The sequence below is a fragment of the Tachysurus fulvidraco genome, chromosome 17, assembly GCF_022655615.1.
Source record: "Tachysurus fulvidraco isolate hzauxx_2018 chromosome 17, HZAU_PFXX_2.0, whole genome shotgun sequence".
Taxonomy (NCBI): domain Eukaryota; kingdom Metazoa; phylum Chordata; class Actinopteri; order Siluriformes; family Bagridae; genus Tachysurus; species Tachysurus fulvidraco.
The window spans coordinates 21484671-21505184 of NC_062534.1; the positions used below are offsets into that span (position 1 = coordinate 21484671).

Sequence of the window (20514 nt, forward strand, 5' to 3'; positions counted from 1 at the left end):
TGGTTTTGTGTTAGACAATTTGTACTACATAAAAGGTTACATTATGTGTTTGCGGTGGTGGTGGTTTCCTTGGGCTTGTTTCCTTTTACATCCTTTTTTTTTTTTTCACCCAGAAGAGGATGAGTTCCCTTTTAGGATCTGATTCCCCTAAAGGTTTCATCCTCTTGTTGCAGTTTTTCCTCATTTAGGTATTGTGTAAAGCTGCATGATGACAGTAGTTTGTTCAAATAACTAATAAGAAGATAAATTGAGTTATCTACCTAGTCTTATAAACCTATCTACCTAGTACTGTCATTTTTTTTTTTTACTGAGTACTTTTATTTTATTAGTATTTTAATGTGTGATGCAGTCATCATACTTTCTAGTAACCTCTTGAGGTTTCGGTTAATTTCTCCAGTTTCATACAAACTCTTTTTTTTTTTTAAACAAACAAACAAATAAACAAAGAAATAAATATTTTTTTCATAGAACTTGAGCTATGAAAAATAAAATAAATATAAAATAAATAATAAATATCTGCAAATTTGTTCCTCTGAATAGTCAATATTCAGATTAATCCACTACTGTAGAAAGTTGTGGCATCTCATAATTAGGTTTTTTAACTGACTTAATTAATAAGGCTACGTATGTTTGTGTTTAGGGGACATTTCCAAAATGATTGAACCTTTAACAACTTTTACACATGGGTTGATAAACAGCCTAAAGTTTGTCTCTGGTAATAACAAATTTTATAGCTATTGCATTAAGGGGAAGTCGTAGCCTAATGTCCCCTAAGGTTGTGGGTTCGAGTCTCGGGCCGGCCATGACTGAGGTACCCACCCCCCAAATCCCCCCCCCCCCCTGCCCACTTCTCTGGGTGTGTGTTCACGGTGTGTGTGTGTTCACTGCTCTGGGTGTGTGCACTTTGGATGGGTTAAATGCAGAGAACACATTGTGAGTATGGGTCAAAGTACTCAGCCGTACGTCACGTCACTTTCACTTTAAGATAAAATAACATGAAAGAAAGTAATTGTGACTAGTTCTGATTCTTGGCTGTAAGTTATTCTTATGTCAGTATAGATTATATAGGAACACAGCTAGACTGCAGACAGGTGAAATGTGCCACAGAATGAAAAATGAGGTAATTTATATGCTCAGAATATTCAGATAATTATAAATGAAATTTATTTTATTATAGAAATTGTTCTGAGAGACCTCTAGGGAAGACAAATACTTACATTTTGACATGAAACAAAACTGAATTATATCCAAGACACAATCTACTGTTTAAACCAAAAGTTACCAAAAGGATTTTTTTTTGTTTGTTTGTTTTTGTTTTTTTTTTTCTTTTTCATTTCTGATTCAGCATTCAAAGCGTTCCACATAGACTTTTTTTTTCTGCCAGCAAGCTTTGGAAACGAATGAATTGGCTTCTTGTAAACTGGGTGTAGTCATGGTTGCCTTGGAACAAAACTGTTGTTACTACAGGTCCACAATCATTACAAAGACGTTTAGAAGTCCTTGATATCAACTGATAATGAAACAAAAGAAGCACGGCAGAAATGCTCGCGTGAACGTCGCTCCTTCCACGGATTGCGGAACGACTCGGTTTGACAGTCCATCCACAGCTGTTCATTTCTTTTTATGTCATAACATACATGTCAATTTGCCATTTACAAATACATCAAAATGACTGGAAACTGAAAAGCGAATTTTTGTTCCATTTTTTTAACGATATAACACGGGGCACTTTACACAGAGTCCGTTCTCTTTTGGTGCTTCTTCGAGTCTTTCTGTCCAAGAGAACGCTAGAGAAATGGCACTATCCCCATACAAAAGAACACGGGTCCTTTTTAGAGCCGCTTCTCTGTTGTGTAGTGAAATACTGCTGAACCGCTTCGCCTTGCAGCTGAGAGAGGCCAGGAGGTCGCGTCTGTTTCTCTGCACTCCTCAGTTCCCTTCACTGTAGCCTGGGCCAATATTGGGACATGTCAGGTTCACTGCCTGGCACTTGTACCGGTACAGACACTCCAGGCGAGATTAAACCTGCAGCACCAACAAAATAAAGGAGAAGGAGAAGGTGAGAAACGCTATTCATTCATGTATGTTCATGCCCATGTGAGTGGAATTCTGTTTATTATACACAATTGCCATCTAGATCGTTCTGCTCTAATAAAACACGATAAAGCATGCTGCTATAGACAACTAATCAGTGATGTACAGTGATGTTGTTTTCCTACAACAGCATACGTTTTTATCCCTTTTATCCCACAGCCGAAACTTATCATTATTATTAATTAAAGCACAACGTGTATTTTTTTGTCTTTTTATCCTTTTATGCTTAGATATAATGTGGAAAGTCCACGAAACACGTGAATGGCTTTCTATTAAAGAAACACTTACACTATTGTAACTATTAACAATCTGTCCTGGCTTTTTTATTTATTTATTTCTTTTTTTATTTTATTTCTTGACACTTGATATTATGAAGAAATCTCTTCAGAGTTAAGGATTATATGTTAAATAATGTTTTTTAAATCTATTTATTCTTAAACATTTATCAGATTATCTGAAATGTCCAACAAGCTGTTAAGACCCTTTTGAGATATATTATTTAATTATATAATGGGATATATTCATTCACTATGAGTGCCAACCCATCGCAGGGCACACGCACGCACACACTCATTCACTCACACACTACAGACAATTTTCATGAGATGCCAATCAACCTACCATGCATGTCTTTGGACTTGGGGGAGGAAACCGGAGTACCCGGAGGAAACCCCCGAGGCACGGGGAGAACATGCAAACTCCGCACACACAAGGCGGAGGCGGGAATCGAACCCCCAACCCTGGAGGTGTGAGGAGAACGTGCTAACCACTAAGCCACCGTGCCCCCCTCATGGGATATATTAAATAACTATAATAATAATCTAGAATAATAAATAACATAAAAACTTTACCCAGCTGTACCGTAATAAATAGATCAATTTCCAGCTGTTTTTTGGAGTTCCTTCCCACAATGCATTATTGATGCTAGTGTCCTCCATTTTGATTGCTGAACATTTTTCCCTCTCTCAGTAAAGCAGGAAGACTTTGAGCTTACCTGTCGAGGTTGTGCCCGAGGTGGCCATCGACTGGCTGTTCATGTGTGCCTGCATGTGAGGGGGCGTGTACGCATCGTAGCTCCGCCCATTCACCGAAGGACTGGTGGGCAGCATGCAGGAGTAGGATGAGGTCTGGCTTGCCTGAAGGAGAGAGAGTGAGAGATAGAAAAAGAGATAAAGCAATGTGCCAAAAACGCTTACGTGTCAATTCATCATGCATGAACCTGAGAATGAAATGGAGGTTGTGTAAGACTGCTATTAAGGCAGATTACTGCACTCAGACTATTAAGCTCTGGTTTTACCAGCCTCAGTGTTTGAGGACAGAGGACTATGTATGGTGCAGTAGAGGAAGGGTACACCAATCCCACTGGGACCTACTTGCATAGGGAGGTTGTTAGCCATTGTGAAGCTTGGCATTGGTGGGAGGGCGCTGTACGTGTTAGTGAGCGCTGTGTCTGACCGTCCCAACATGGAGCCCGATGTAAAGGACACTGTTTAAATAATCAGAAGAGAGAGATATTAGTACGTAGCACGTCGTGATGTTCATAATAAGTGTGATTGTGAATACACTCATTACTGTGTTTGTCATGGAAATCATTTAATCGCTCATACCCGGCGTTGTCGGCTGAGGGATCGGTTGATAGACGCTTGTGCTAAAGCTGCTACTGATAGGTATGTGACTGGTGGAGTTATTGGCTTGTCGTCTCTGATTCCTAAGCTTTTCCTCCCTCCTCCATTTTGCTCTTCTGTTTGAGAACCATACCTTAAAAAAAAGTGATGATTATCAATAATTCTCTCCAGCAATATCATAAGATTTTGGTTTTTAATCATGTTTCTACGTGGCTTACCTGTATTCTGGCCTCCGGTAAGTCAATTTTCGCTGCGAGTCTCTCGCGGGCAAAAACATCCGGATAATGCGTTCTTTCAAACTCTGAAACACAACATTACAGGTTTCTATTATAACTTTTTTTTTTAAATTCTAATCCTTTTTAAGTAGTGAGTAACAGCAAACATGGCATGGCAATGTGTAGGTATGTTTAGCGTACCTTTCTCAAGTGCTTCTATCTGCTCTTGGGTGAAAGAAGTGCGGTTCCTTTGCAGTTTTCTCTTTAACTGGAGTCGCATCTGGGCCTCGTCCGAGTCTTCCCCGTTCGAGCTGATGGAGTTTGTGTTCTCACCACCTCCATCTGACTGCTGGCAGCCTTCTAAAAAAAAAAAAAAGACAAACCAAAAGAGTTCGAACGATAAAATTCCACCGGCTAAAATACATCTTCATTAGCAAGCGACTCATTTGCAGTTACATAATGCGACACTTTGCATGTCATATACTCGCTAGATCTATTTCCAGCTTCTCTCACACACACTAAGCACCCAGATCTTTTAGTGCTGTCAGAACACAATATTCCACAGGAAGGAAAAAAGAGATGTTTCTTTTACAAAACATTGTCCTCTTAGTGCAATGAAAAGTTGTAAAACTTTTTAAAACTTTCTCCCATTTCAATCAGCAAGTTACTCCAATTATGGCTACATACCATATGGACATTTTGAAGGCCCTTTGAGGTATAACCACCAATGCTTGAATGGAAGGGCATGCTTTCAGAGCAACACAATGCCCCAAAGAGAGTTTAGAGAGTGTTAAATGCGCTCTCTGGATTGCAAACTTTCTTCGTGCTTGGAATTTTGAAGGAGGCAACAATTGAAAGAAGGCAACAAAAGGATTCTCTCGAACCACCCCCCCCTCCTTCATTGTAAGCAGGAGGATTTCAGTCAACAGACCCTTTTCAGCTCGGTGTGTTAACCTTTATGCACGAGCATCATTAATCACTGTCCCTGAGGCCGCCCCGTTCAGCCTCGCATAGGATTTATGCCTTCTATAGGCAGTGGGAGAAAAAGCACTGGGGGCCCACCATGAAGGAAGCGGCTCAATGACGCAGAGTGTGTTAGCAAAAAGAAAAAAAGGGGGGACAGGGGAGCCGACTGTGAGTCGATATGCTTTAACCTGCTGCGCTGTTTGGAAACTAATGTAACCTTGCTGCGCTCAATTAAAAGCGTTACGTTATGCAGTGATGGCTTCGGTTTGCTAAAAGGTCAGCGCTGAATCGGACACGTCGGCTGCACTGAAGCAAACCGACATTACGGCCTGTCTGACTTAGCAAAAAGTAAATGAGAAATTATCAGCCACTTGAACTTTTTAAAGTCAAATGTGGCAAGTGAACTCTGACTAAACCAAATATGAAAAAGCATATACTAAAAACACAGGGATTGTCTTTAACACTTTTATTATCCGGTTGCAAATAATTTTAGATTTAACATACAAACACTAAGTATAGGATCGGCATCGTCGCTTTTGATCTTTAGGCTTCTGCTTACAATAAATTATTTTTAGAGCTGTACTTTTATACTTGTTTGATAAAAAAACTTTATTAAAAAAATAGTAGACTAGAGTAAATACAACATTGTAAAACTAGAGTAAATACAACATTGTTGTTACACGTTGTTTTGTTCTCATTTGGTACACTTGTGTTGCAGAAGTTGAGTAAGTAAAATCTTTCATTGATGCAGAAGTTTAGCTTGAGAAATAATTGAGGAGTTGAATCAATAATGTTGATTCATAGAAAGCTAGTGATTCTGATTTTTGGTGGGTTTTGGGGGGGGGGTGATTATTTCTATTTTGTCACTTGCACAAATTATTGACGCAAACTAGCAAGACTGCGCCGATGGAACTGTGGTAAAGGTTAAAAATTTTAACGAAATATAAGAATATAATAGAGTATATAAGTGAGAAGTGAATATAAGCAAACTTTAAAGCAGCCAATAAAAGTATTTAAATATATTTACCTAAAATATGTCAATGACCTCATAGCTGGAATGCTTACAGCCTGCTTACTGCCTGCTTACAAATAATTTTGTTGTTTGATTTATTTCAACAAAGTTTAATAATAATTAAGTGAATCAGGTTACAGGTTTTCCAAAATGACTAAGTTATACCATGGACTTATAAATTACTGCATGTTCATTATTAATAATGAATTGATTTACCCACTGACTGGTGTGACAGTTATGAGACGGAGACCGTGTTAAATTGTCCTTTGAGGTTAGTTTTTACTAGATGGCAATGAGGAATAAAATCCTTTCAAAGTGACCTGCAAATTCTCGGCTATGTGAGTCAATACCGACAATATGATATTGCATAAGTTCAGGAATATTGTGTGATATCACAGTGATAGGCTTATATTGATCTGTAATCACTTAACACAAGTCAAGTGTTGGATGAGACGACAAACATTATGAACTTCCTATTCAAATCAAGTCACGTGTGTTTATCAGGATTATCCTATGAAATACATTAGACATATATATTGAATAATCATTAAATCGTGATGTTTTGCGTAAGAAATCTATTCCTCCTTAAAGCTTTACAAGCCCTGAAGAGATGATGTGGCACTAATGGTTCACCACTACAGTAAGTCGATCATGGATTTAATATATCTAGATGTCGTGTGAAAAAACAGAGAGACGTTTGCGTTTATGATGTCCGTCCTGCACTGTGTCGTGCTCTTAAAAGTGACATGTCTAATTGGTAAGAGGTGCCACTTTGGTGTCCAGGCCTGCAGGAACATTTTCTACAGCTGCCTCACTCTGGCTAGACGCTCATTCATGTCGCCTTTAATGAGATACAAAATGTCCTCTAATGAGCCATTACACACAGAGACAGCGCTGTTCCCATAACACATTCATGCGCGTGACGGAAAACATCCCCCTTTTGTACAGAGTATCCCACGTGTTGTGTTTTATTTATTTTTTTAACCTTGCTCGCCCCATACAGTCAGGTTGAGAAGGATGAAGTGACAAAAATATACAAGGTTACATTCAATGAATGTTTTTTTTAAAACACATAAATTCCTATGACTATAATGCTGATTATCTATCATTGTCTTGTCTTTAAGAATCAGAGGAAAATGTTGTATTAAATATAATACAATATTGTAATAATATTGTAAATAATTGTGAATAACTGTAGCTACTACTATTATTATTATTATTATTATTATTATTATTATTAATGTTATTATTATTATTACTTTTATTATTATCAGTAGTAGTAATAGTATTAGTAATAACAACAGCAACAATAACAACAACAAAAATAATAATAATAATAATAATAATAATAATAATAATAATAATAATAATAACATTATTATTATTATTATTATTAGTAGTAGTAGTAGTAGTAGTAGTAGTAGTAGTAGTAGTAGTAGTAGTAGTATACCGTTAAAAAGTACCAATACACTCCTAAACTTTCATTATATTTTAGAATAAATAATAAACAATATGCACTACTGAAGCTCAAGTGTACTAATCATTCAAAAGGTGCACCCTTGATGGTATCACTCCAGAGACAAGAACTGGTACATTATAGTACCCATTTGATCTGTGAGTGTAAAACAGCCCAAAAATGTACTATCCCTTTCTATTGTCGTGCTCACCGGCTCATCCCCTTATATTTGATCAAAGACAAGCTTGCAGTACCTTGGTTCTGTTGTCCTGGCACCGATGATCCGGGGTACCAGCCTGGCCGGGTCCCCCACGCTCCCGTCTGTCCGTTCAGCATCCTCAGCTTCTCATACATGCCATCTGCTCCCATCTGTTGCTTCTCGCTAGCCAGGTTGCGCAGCACTCGGTTTATGGACGACACCTGAAAAGACGAAAACCCCAAAGATGCAGCACATTTTAATTAAAAGTGCGCGTACTCGATATGGCAAAATATTTTTTCTGGCCTCGATATTACGCACAGGCGATTGATTTTAGGCTGAATCTCAAATTGGACATAGAGCGCACTGCACAGAACGACGCATTATTTCATAACTGCATGTAGTTAACTTAATACGGACATTATCCGGTGTTTGTGGGGGGTTTAGCTTGTTAGAGATAGTAGAAATTTTTGTCAGTTAAAATTATAAAATGTAAAAATGACAGAAATGTAATTTGTACATTTACAGAACAAAAATAGCTGCTTGTTTTCTCTGATTAAATACTTGTTTGTTTGTGGATTACATTTCCTAGTGTTTAGGATTGCTATATTGAGCTGGAGAAAAAAAATGGTCGAGACTGTGATTTAAAAAAAAATTTTTTTTTTTTGTATCCCAAACAACTTATGACAAAATGTCAACCTCGGCTATAAGTTTCTAAATATTTTCTGGCAAGTACAATATACTACAATATACGGCAGGGTTTTTTTTTGATGCTGTATTCTTTCATGCTTTTACTTTTATTGTATTATTATTCATGTATCATTTTAACATATTTTAAGGTTCTAGCTGTTTTTTTTATATTTGTTGTCTCCCTTAAATAAAACATAACGTCTTGTTGTAAAAAGCTACTTTGTTGACACAATGAGATCTCCTCAGTTCCCTGTAATCTGCATCTAATGAGTATTTGGAGGACTTGGTTGTGTTGCATGACCTTGACCAGCTTTGAGTCTAAGATCTGCATAAAAAGGCTGAAATCTAATCCTAGATCATGAACCTTAAATTGAGATTATTGGTCTATGTAAGCTCTGCTATCCGAGGTCATTTTTTTAATAATAAATTTGATCCAATTTGATCACGAATGTAAGCAAAACAGCTCTTAAAACAGCTCAGCTTGCCACGCCTTGTCTTGTGGTACATTCCTGTAGGCTGATTTACATATGAACGAAGTGCTTGTACAAGTTCAAGGTCAGACTCATAACAAAGTCGACAGGTATGCAATTCATGCGTCAGAGAAATTCGGATTTGAAAGCAGACTTAGTTTGCAACTCACGCTCGGTATGTTGTCGTTCGTGCAGATGCCCTCGGAGAGCAGTCTGTCCCGGATTTCCCACGCGAAAATGGACGGGCACTCCCTCTTAAATTGCGCAATTTTGCCGACCACCTCAGGTGTGGCCACTCGTGGTTTACTTCCACCGATTGCGCGCGGTCTGATCGAGCCTGTTTCGTAGTACCTGCCCAAGATCTTGCTCACACATCCATTGGATACCTGGACACAAAACGCGAGACACAAATCACACACATTATTTAAACAATGCGTGAAATGTTACGTGCTTGAGTCCAAACATTGATAAGCTTACGTTTTCATTATCCAGCACTTGGACTTTTGCATCGGCATGGGTCTATAAACACAAGAAATATACCTTCAGTGGTACAAGAAACTCTCAATGCAGTCCTTTTTTTGTTGTTGTTGTTGTTGTTACAATCGGTTAATGGAGATGATATTAGGGGCAATGGATTTGAATTTGACTGGAAATCAATTGTATTTTTTGGTGGTGTGTTTTGAAATAAACCACTGTTCGCAGTTTTGTCAGTTACAGAAACATACGATAAATCTATTTGAATATATTTAGGGCCTGTAAATTAGTGCTGATTGATTATTTGATACTGTTTAGTCAACCAATCCGGACATACAAACCAATTCGCATGTAGTCTAATGAGTAAAACAAAACAAATAATAATAATAATAATAATAATAATAATAATAATAATAATAATAATAATAATAATAATAATAATGCAAGAACGAAAGATTTATGCATTTGTTATATTGCTAGCTTTAGTTAAAGGGGGTGCAGCAAAAAAAAAAAAAGCGAGGACGCGTCAATGCGTTGCATGTCATGAGCTCACCTGCAGAATCCGGGATATGTCGCAGGGGCGGGCGCCGCTGTGCGCGAGCTCCACGATTTTCTGTCTGGTGGAATCGGGCAGCGGTCTGCCGTTAACGAACACGCCGCCGAGCTGATTCACCCCGCTGTGACCTGGACGGAGGACGAAACAGCATGAGTGCGTTTTACCCAACCCAAAAATAAGAAAGTAATAATAATAATAATAATAATAATAATAATAATAATAATAATAATAATAATAATAATAATAGATTGCACATTGTTTCCTAAATACACAGGTTCAAATCATACTGTACATAACACAAGATTTTTTCATGCATTGCAGTTCATACATTTTCAGAATATTTGTTATCAAATATATTTCTAAGAATCAGTGCATCCTTGCCAACAAAAGCTTCATCAGACAAAAAAACATTATTAGCACTATTAACTTATTAACATTGCTAGTTGTTGTTGTTATTGTTGTTAATCGGCCATATATTCGCGATTGGTGTTTCCCCAGATGTGGTCTTTGTGTCATGTTCTTCTAACGCAATCGTATTATTCTAACACCTGCACAAAACACGCTCCGGAGATTTGCGCATCTTTGTAAACGTTTTAAAACGGATCAGATGGCGTAATGCTATTTTGGGGTTCGCGAATTAGTCAGTAATACTCCTTAAACACAGCACAGGATTAAAGAGATTGATATAATACAGGTAGAGACATTTAAATCGCACACCTTTACAGTCCACTTAAAACAAGCCACTTCAAATCGGTTATATCAATTATATCCAAAAATATCCAAAAAAGATGATCAATTGCACCAAACCTGTAACCAAAATGGAATAAAAGAGCCCTTCTTGTATACTGGTTATCCTTTACTTCTTTGCTCTCTTGCCTTCCCCTGCAGAGCCTCCAGTTAAATTGAGTCCAAGAGCACAAGCTCCTTAGCAATAAATAAGCTCCAAATTTAGAAGAGGGGGGGAGAAACAAATATGATGAGCCTGCCTGACATTTTGTCTTTAAAATAAAGCTAAGCTAAGCTGCACGTCAAGTTTGAGCTTAATATCTGGAAATGGGCGGAATAAGTCGCTCCGGATCATGCATGGGAAGGCTAATTGGAAAAGATCAAGCTTGGAGCACTTGTGGCAGGGGATGTCACTTTATGACAAAGCTTTGCGTTTGAACGTTGCATCGTCACGACAAAAAAAAGTAGAACGATAGAAAAAAGTTGGGGAAAATGCAGATGACGACCCTTTCTGTCTTTATTTCGGATATCACCCTGACTAAATTGGACTCTGCTCATTTAGCCTTCAAGGAAAGCATCATTTTTAGGCAGCCAGAGGGGGGAAACTGTGCGCGTGCACATTAACGTGGATGCGCATTGGCTTTAAGTACATTAAAAGTGGCATTTTTGTCAAAGACTCGGCTTACATAGTCTACATTCCACACAGTGGGTTGGATCATGACAACGCGGGAAATAAATAAGAAACCAACAACAACTCCAATACCAATAATAATAATAATAATAATAATAATAATAATAATAATAATAATAATAATAATAATAATAATACAGTAAGTAAACTGTGCGACAAAGATAAAATAAAACAGCCCATGCAGCGTAAATACTCGAACATTTTATACAGGGTCTCTGTGGAATGATTCAGTTATCTGATATAATTATAAACATGCAAGAGAAAGATGAGAAGGAAAGTCCACGACCATGTCGTTTTAGAGGCTTAATTCACAGGATTAGAGTAAATCAATCATCAGTCTTTTGCAGCGAGGTCAGCGCGGATGAGCATATTGAAGATTTATTGGCCTTGGGATTAAGTCCCTTATGGCCCCCAAAAATCCCAAACCCCAGTTGACCGAGCCAGAACACTGATCGGAATATAAAATCAAAGTTTTCTCTTGAAAGGTTAAATCGTCATCATTATGAGTCCCTAGGGGCAATAATTATGCGCCTTGTAGCCTATTCTACCTCTAATCAAATTAATAGCAAGACATATGGTGACAATTCTCTATATTACACCCAGGACTTTTTAGCATTAAGCAGCTTGGAAAGCCTCTGAACAATCCATCGCCTGCTTATATTTACACATAATAATAATAATAATAATAATAATAATAATAATAATAATAATAATAATAATAATAAACTACAATTTTTATTTATACACATAGTTGTCGTGTTTTATTATAGTTATATATTCATATAACTATATACTTATATAACTACTGTTATATATTTATATAACTATAATAGTTATATAATGGTTATATATATTTTACGTCAATTTAAACTGTAAACTTTTAAACTTTTTATTCTGATTTAATTCTTTATCCTACAAAAAAAAAGTGACAGAACGTCATTCAACACACCTTCTTTACAGATGTCAGACACCTCTGGTCCAGCATTAAGAGAAAAAAGTATGTCCGGTTTATTCTTTCCAAAAGGTTGAGACTCATAATCATAGCAATAATTATAATCATAGCTGCACGATATCACATGTGGTTTTTTGAACAATCAACTTAACGTGTTTTGTTAGATTTCTTTCTTGAAAATACAACCAAATGGAGCGTTGTCAGGTGTACCAAAGCTTCCTAACAATACGTTTCTCAGCATAGTTCTTTTTTTTCCTGGATAACGTGGAATAAGCTTGGAGTGGTAACATTACTACAGGAACCTCTTAGCATAATGCACACACACAATAGGTCTTATGCTCTTATTCTCCAAATGCATCTGGTCATTTCCAGTTGATTATATACAACGCAGTTAAACCATAATATTAAAGGAATAAATGTATAATAAATATAGTAATATCAGAAAGTAGTGTAATATAGTCTGTAGATTGCTCTTTGGTTGCATTAAAGGAAATTCAATTAATTCCCTGTTACTTTTTTTTAGCATTTAATATACCACAAAAAAAAAAAACTTTGTCAATTTCGTCACATGCAATAACATTCACGCTAAAGTGTGTGTGTGTGTGTGTGTGTGTGTGTGTGTGTGTGTGTGTGTGTGTGTGTGTGTGTGTGTGTGTGTGAGAGAGAGAGAGAGAGAGAGAGAGAGAGAGAGAGAGAGAGAGAGAGAGAGAGAGAGAGAGAGAGAGAGAGAGAGAGAGAAATGGAGATTAGAGAGAAAAAACAAAACTCCACTTACTGTTTTGCATCATGGACGCTACACCAGACTCCCACGTGGTCCGGTTATAGTATTCTATTAGTCATAAAGAAACAATAATCGTCGTCAGTTTTGCTTTTTCTTTTTAAATTTCATCATGCAGTATTTTTGCATTGCAGTGATTTGATTGTGTAAAAAAACAAAAAAAACAAAAAAACGTTACGGGCATTATTGTGCAGGGTGGTGAATAAAAAAAAGTTACTGATTCGTGCAAAAAAAAAAAAAAAGTGATAGCACACTACTGTCTCCATAATTTGTTTTGAATTATCCAGCGTTTAAACTTGCCTGGAAACAGTTGACTGTCCGCTTATAACAATATATAGACTCTCATCTGCGTCACACTAGTTAATAATTCCCTATAGGACAAAGCAAAACATTATTAGTATCATCTAATACACCTATCCATTATTATTTCTAATGCATTATAGCTGAAACTAGTACTGTATTGCATAATTAATTCTTACTTCTCAGATTACACTAAAATTCGGATTTTTGGTAAATTGTTAACTAAATTTTATATATATCCTATTTAATAAAATTGTGTATGGGTGCAGCTTTTATTTTCAAGTAAAAAATGATGACCAATAATATTTGTGCCTTATAATATTTTTATTAGCGTTCCCCATTACGTAAAATTTCGACGAATCAGTTATTAAAGTTATTCCGTTTTGTGCTTATGTCAATTTATTTATTTATTTATTTATTTATTTATTTATTTATTTAAATAAATATAAAGCAGCGCACTTCTTTCTAATGGTTTTTAGCAGAAATATCCCGACAGTAAAATCCGATCCTCCCCAGCAACTAAACAACCCTAAGAAACATGAAAAAAAAAAAAAAGCTGAAGAAAGATCCCCCCCCCCCTACACCCATCTCAAGTAATTTCTTATTATAAGTATTTGGACGTTAATTGTGTTACTGGTGTGTGTCGTTATAGGAACTGAAGTTTAGAAAAGAGAAGATATACAACAGCTCAGTGGGGAGCTCAATTTGGCAAAAGACAATTGTATTAAAAAAGAACCCATTCAGTTTCATTTACCCAAAAGGAAAAAGGGGACCATTGAAGAAACAGGCCCAGCTTTGATTTTCTTTTTTTTTTTCTTCTTTCTTTTTTTTTTTTTAGCTATTTTCCCTTTTTTTACGTAGATGGACTGGGTGTGTGCATGTTCACGCTCGCGCGCGTGTATTTGTGTGTGTGTTTACGGTGTTGTTTTACAAATAAATAAACGATGTTGGTTTATAAATAATGTTTGTGGTACGTTTACGTGTTTAATAATACAATTTTGTGACATTTTTTAAATATTTTTTTAAACATAAAAAAGAAAACCAGTCCATACACTCATGATTCTACATTATACTTTATATTATAACTTAAATGTATGAGTGTGTTAAACATTGAAGTTTTAATCGTTACAAGACCTCAACAACCCTAATGTTGCTTTTTGAGTCTTTAAAGAAATGTTTTTGTCCCTCGTGCTCTCACTGACGTGGTGCCTCTGGTTTAATAATTAGTGTTTTAATAGTGCCTCATTTGCATTTTATACTTCTTAATGTGCAACACAAAGCCTGTAGTCTTCCAACATGCCTATTCTGTGTTTGTCAGCCTTCTAGTAAGTATATATTGACATGCAGAAATCTGGAAACAAGTGACGAGAACTGTAGGACTGTTCTAAATTAATGAAGATTAAATGAAACCCAGGGATGGTACAGATCATTTAATTACAGTGTATAATTATGCATAAATAATGTACTAAAATATTTTTAAGATATTATTTAGATAATTAAAATCGTCATCATTTTTTAAAATTCTTAATATATTTTCGTAATGCCTATATGCAGTCAGTCAGTTTCTTGCGTAAACATGGTCATATTTATATATGTTTTTAATCTTTTACATGTGTGAGATTTAATAAAAAAAAGCAATACGTTCTCAAGTTCAAGTGATTGGTTTGTGTGTGTGTGTGTGTGTGTGTGTGTGTGTGTGTGTGTGTGTGTGTGTGTGTGTGTGTGTGTGTGTGTGTGTGTGTGTGTGTGTGTGTGTGTGTGAGAGAGAGAGAGAGAGAGAGAGAGAGATCCAAACTGACACCCTCCTCACCGCTTCAAAGCGTATCTATTTTTTTCCTCCGCGACTTTAATTTTTCTGTCATAAAATTGTAATTTGGCTAAAGTTCGAAAGGGCCACATGATTTAGGCGAAATGCATAATAAAATATAGCTGATATACAAACTTCCTCGTGTTAAAAAAAAAAAACTAAAACTCAGCCTAGGGCTGATGAGCTTGAAACGGCGCATCAAACCGACTCATAATCTATGTTCAGGATTTTAGTGTTGTTATGAAAGGGAAAAAAAACACTAGTTATTAAGGAAAACTTGCAAAACTGTTTTGTTTCAAGAGTGTATTTAAAACAGTGTTGATTTAGCTCTCAAAGTGTTTCCTTTCAGCTGGACTTAAAGAAACATTGCGTTTTCTGTTCAAACGCGTTTAAGTTTCCCAAAGCATCTAGCGCGCAAAAAGGGAAAGATTTTACTCACCTTTTTGAGGCATGTTTTGGTTTTGATTTTTTTGCTTTTGTTTTTCTCCTGCAGCTCGTCACTCGGCTGAAGCTTCTTGTCAAATTAGCAGGCGAGTTCGAAGAGGAGTGAAATATTTCTCCTATAGTTTTGTCGTTCCTTTTATAGTTTCCAAGTGACTGGTAGAAAATACAAATCCCTGCGAGACACAGAGGAAACAGAGGGTTTGACAAAATAAAGTGGAATGAAACTCCGCTGCAGCGCGTGAGCATGAAACAAATAAATGAAGAGAGAGAGTGAGGGAGAGAGAGAGAGAGAGAGAGAGAGAGAGAGAGAGAGAGAGAGAGAGAGAGAGAGAGAGAGAGAGAGAGAGAGAGAGAGAGAATGCACCTATGCTGACGGTACTCTAGTGTATGTAATGTATGTGTTTCTGCTCTGTGCCTCCTCTTCAGTGGCCCCATTAGCGGATCCTGACCTCTGTCATCATCTTCAAGTAAAAAGAAAAGAAGAAAAGAAATGAAAGGGAAAAAAGAAAACACACTAACACATACACACACGCACTTCCTCGTGCCCCCTTGTGTGTCTGAGCGGGAAAGCGGCGGAGAAGCTAGCTGTTGAAAACTCACTAATCACGCCGCCGCGCACATGCAAATAGCAAAATGCTCCCCTCTCCGGCGCGCACCAAGTACTGCTGCCATAATGCGCTGCTAGCCGTTTTTTCTTTCACACGCGCGCTGCCTATTGGACAACGCACGGCGGGAGTTGTTGCTATAGAAACCATAGCCATAGAGACTCCACCAAATGTGGGAAATGTGGAAACACGCTACAGGAAAAGGTTCCTGCAAGATCTTTTTTCAGGGATCTCCGGATTGTCCTTATAAAAAGTGTTTTCTTTTTGTTTTTGAAATACAAATCTTCATTCGAACCCAACCATGTCCATCAATATACATCGTCTCATAAAGTTTTAAACACAATTATATAACCCTTCATTGCCTTTGGTGAAGTGGAAATAAAAATGTGTAAAGTTTGCATTTGTAAGATGTCAAACTACTGTGATCAGCTCCCGGACTTGATCTGAGCCGGACTTGGTTTTCTCCTTGCACCACACTGGGTTGTCGACTGTAGAAACCATCTCGGGTCCTTTCCAGTGAAACGACATTCAGCTAAATTAAAACCGCAACCCGATTTACATTTTGTAATACGAGCCTACGGGCTTATCAGAGGTTAGACGCATGCGTTAGATTGTTCTTACATGGCCAGTTATATCTCTGTCCATTACTGAAGCGGAAAAAAATACCAAAAGCACCATGGCCTTTGATTGATATGTAGCCTATGGCGGGGTGTTCAGGCAGAATTTATTCTGTCTGTCCAAATATTTAGACTTTACACCACGTTTCATTACATTTTAATTCTTTTTTTAAATACAGTTACTAACCATTCTGCAAAGATCAGAGGGTATTGACCTTGATATGTATCAGTCACCTGGAAAAGGTTGATGCACAATACCTATACAATGATATATCAATGCACATGAGGAAGTTTTTATACGAAGCGTATTGGTGTTTTCATTCAGAATTCGTTTTCTAGCTTCAGTATGCATATTTTATGTGTAAGTTTAAAATAATTGAATGGACATAATTGAATATTAAGAACCACTACCCTGCAGTGCAATTCAATATCCATCACGAAAAAGTATTAAACACGCAACGCACCCTTTAGAACACTTTTAAATATTAGGAAATATGGTGAGAAATGAAGACCAACGTGTTGTCTGAGAAGCGTAAAAATTGTTTAGTTAATTAGGTCTAGTTTCATGATGGGACTGAAACATTCTACATGTTGCTGCTTGATTTGGACACCTCGGTACAGTGTAAAAGCATGCGTTTGGTGCTGCACTATGCACTCCTTTCCACTTTTACTCCTCTGTCGGAGTGGGGAAGAGAGTCCGGGGTCGGGCAAATTTGAAATGGAGTCATGAAGGAGGCAGGGTGGGAGGCAGGGAGTAAGGGAGGGAGTAGGGAGCACGGCGGGGTAGTTTAGAAATGGGAATTGAACGGTGTTTGGGACACTCAGAGACCAAAATAAAGTTGTGGTTGCATATGTAGGCTACACTCGACTCGACTTTTGACATGTGCTTGGAAAAAAAAACGCGGGGAGCTCATCAATAAACTATGGTGAAATGAATGAGAGCCCTGACAAGCATCGCATTCCCCCCACTAAGGCACAAAATGAGGAGACAAACGACGCTGCCAAACAGTTTGCAAATCGCACTGAAAGGAAACGGGATAATGAGCTGCAGTGGCATCTCGGTCGGGTGGTGCTGCAAAACCCCCTCCGTTTTTATATTATCAAGGTTGTGCCACTTCCCCCCTGTGTGTGTGTGTGTGTGTGTGTGTGTGTGTGTGTGTGTGTGTGTGTGTGTGTGTGTGTGTGTGTGTGTGTGTGTGTGTGTGTTTCCGAATTTCCCTATTTATTAATCAATTTGTCTATTATTTCTATTATACAATATTTATTCATGTATTTATTTGTCTCATGACAAAGACATAAGTCTAATTTTAAATACGCTTTTTTTTTAAAGAATCAGACAAGCCTAAATTAGGCCCAAACGTGATATTTAAGAGCAAATTAAAAGGAGATTAGCTCTTCCCTTTGGGAAACGTGATCGCTCATCGCACTTACCTGTAATTCCGCTTAATAGTGTGTAATTTTACACATAGTCCTAACAGGGCACGGGCTAATTGTTTTTCTTTTTTTCTTTCTTAGGTAATTAATCCACTGTTATAATTTTCTTGTTTTTCACTTCATTGACTGGGATGATTTGTAGTAACCTGTTGTTTATAGAATGATTTGAAAAAATTGCCTGTAATATATTTGTAATTTACAAAGATCAGTTATACTTGATTTTTTTATGCCTTGTGGTTTTTTTTATTTTTTTTTTATTTATTTTTTTTTTACATTAAATTACATGCACGTGCACCATTTTTACAGGCGAGTTATGTTCCAACTTTTTCTTTTTTTTGCATTTTTTTTTTTTTTATTTCAGTGTTCACATGGCTTTTCTGAGGTCTGTCAATTAGCCCAATTCGGATTAGCACTGAGCCCTGTTCTGTACTGAGAAGAAAAAGACCCTAATCTTGTCGCTATTTTCCCTAAGGGCAAAATTGTCTCAGGGCGCCTCTCTCTCTCTCTCTCTCTCTCTCTCTCTCTCTCTCTCTCTCTCTCTCTCTCTCTCTCTCTCTCTCTCTCTCTCTAAAGTTTTTTTTTTTTAGAAAAGAAAAAATAATAAGGGGAGGGGAGTGGAGTGAATGCATCTGACGTCATCTTTGGAAGACGAGAGAGAGAGAGAGAGAGAGAGAGAGAGAGAGAGAGAGAGAGAGAGAGAGAGAGAGAGAGAGAGAGAGAGAGAGAGAGTAGGAAATATAACAAACTATAGAGTGCCACTAATGTATAACGTGAAAGGGAGATAAAGGGGGGCAAGAGAATAAAGGGAAAGAGAGCCAATAGAAAGAAAAAAGAGCTTTATCGTCTCACTGTTCTGTAATTGTAGAGTTGGCCAGTGCTTTGCTATTAACACATGCAGTGACTGTGTTGGAGGGAAGGAACTGCCAAACATTATTATTATTTTTTCTGGTGGGCGGTTTTGCTCAGTGGCACCTTGCCTGTAACCCTATAGGCGCCATGATCTCTGTCCATTTATCCAAAAAGGAGCAAGTCACACATTATTCCATTTCATTAGGCCCTAAAAGTGGAGAGACTGAAGCTAGTGGAGTAATAGATTTTAATCACTCCTCTTCTTTTCCTGTGGTGTACACTACCCCATCGTCACATGGCATTGTAGGGCTGCTTTTATTGTACTGCATTCATTTCCGAGTGGCCAGTAGAGATGTTAGATTTATCCTAATAACTCTGACATGATGCAGTTGTGACAGCGTTTATGGACCGTGTAATCTCCATTTATGGTGTTATATCCACTGTTTATTTGATACAAAGGCATTGAATTATTATTATTATTATTATTATTATTATTATTATTATTATTATTATTATTATTATTATTATTATTATTATTATCCTCCTCTTCGCACAGGTTTCTCCTCATTTGTTATTTTTTTAGTCAAATATTATTAGTCAAAGGGAAGAAGTTGTTGAGAGAAACAAATTAGATATTTTAATTGGGTTGTTTTTACACACCTCGATTTTTTTTCTGTTTTTTCCCTTCAATTAACGGCAGTAAAGTCACACCGATTGAACGATGTTATCGATGTTAACGATCTATTAACAATTAAAATATTAATAAAACACAACACGACTAGGTTAATGGATTAAAGCTTAACGCTTGTCAGTGGTAGTGATGATTCTACATTAAACAAGACTTGCAAACACGGTAAGCAAACATGCAAATAGACTGCAGCAGGTACACAGGGTGTGTTTCTAAACTCACCTCAAGATTTCTGCGATCGAGTCCCGGTGTCTGATCATATAAGTGTCTGATTAGATGCCCGACCCCAAAGCCATTCGGGTGCAGGAAAGGATGTGTGAAGAAAACAAAACACCCCCTTTGACTTGATTTCACCAAACTATTTCCAAAAGTCGATAATATCCAGTCCAGCGAGCTGTGAAGGGAAATTTCTTGTGATTTTAAAAGCCTTGCTGAGATGCTAAAAGAAAAAAAAGAAAAGAAAAAATAAATCTACCTAAAAGATAGAAAACTGTCGGACACCTCCACTTGCTTCTTTCTATATTCTTGAGTTTTTATTCAATTTTACGCAATTTTTTACGCAATGCGGGTTTCCTTTCCGCAGCACATTAAACGCCAACAGAAAGTAAAATAATATTAAAAAGAAAAACAGACGGCCTCCGTTCTTACACTCAACTTTCGCCTTAATATTCTCCTCGTCTTGAAGGTGATTGGCTGGGATGATGGCACACGTCACAAAGGGAACCATTTGGCACGCCCCCAAACCGGGAAGTTGGAAGCACACAGTCTCCAGGAAAACGTCTATGTGCCCGCATGACCCCATTAGAGGCTACTTTAACTTCTTTTCAAAGTCCAGCTTGTGTGATTTGATGAGCAAGCAGCCACCACAC

General features: G+C 37.3%; 1 protein-coding gene across 7 annotated transcripts; it reads right to left on the reverse strand.

The window, feature by feature from the left end:
• Positions 1–1188: 1188 nt before the first annotated feature.
• pax6a (paired box 6a) lies at positions 1189–20275 on the reverse strand. Of its 7 annotated transcripts, XM_047802021.1 has the most exons (15): positions 15817–16148; positions 15448–15625; positions 13202–13272; positions 12899–12952; positions 12121–12144; positions 9752–9882; positions 9202–9243; positions 8895–9110; positions 7623–7788; positions 4136–4294; positions 3938–4020; positions 3702–3852; positions 3468–3580; positions 3089–3230; positions 1189–2025 (listed from the first exon to the last, which is right to left on the reverse strand). In XM_047802021.1, exons 4-15 carry the CDS (start codon positions 12909–12911, stop codon positions 1940–1942), a joined length of 1326 nt encoding a protein of 441 aa, XP_047657977.1. In that variant the 5' UTR covers positions 12912–12952; positions 13202–13272; positions 15448–15625; positions 15817–16148; the 3' UTR covers positions 1189–1939. The 7 variants fall into 7 exon arrangements, with proteins under 7 accessions (XP_047657977.1, XP_026990991.2, XP_047657974.1 ...); XM_027135190.2 differs by lacking the exons at positions 13202–13272; positions 15817–16148 and adding an exon at positions 19868–20275; XM_047802018.1 differs by lacking the exon at positions 13202–13272.
• Between the last annotated feature and the right edge of the window lie 239 nt (positions 20276–20514).

Coding starts and splice junctions, on each gene's coding strand:
- pax6a (XM_027135190.2), bottom strand. Junction 9,883..12,120: donor GTCTGACATCTGTAAAGAAG/GTGTGTTGAATG, acceptor TCCTCCGTCCAG/GTCACAGCGGGGTGAATCAG. Junction 2,026..3,088: donor CTCGGGCACAACCTCGACAG/GTAAGCTCAAAG, acceptor TTGGTGCTGCAG/GTTTAATCTCGCCTGGAGTG.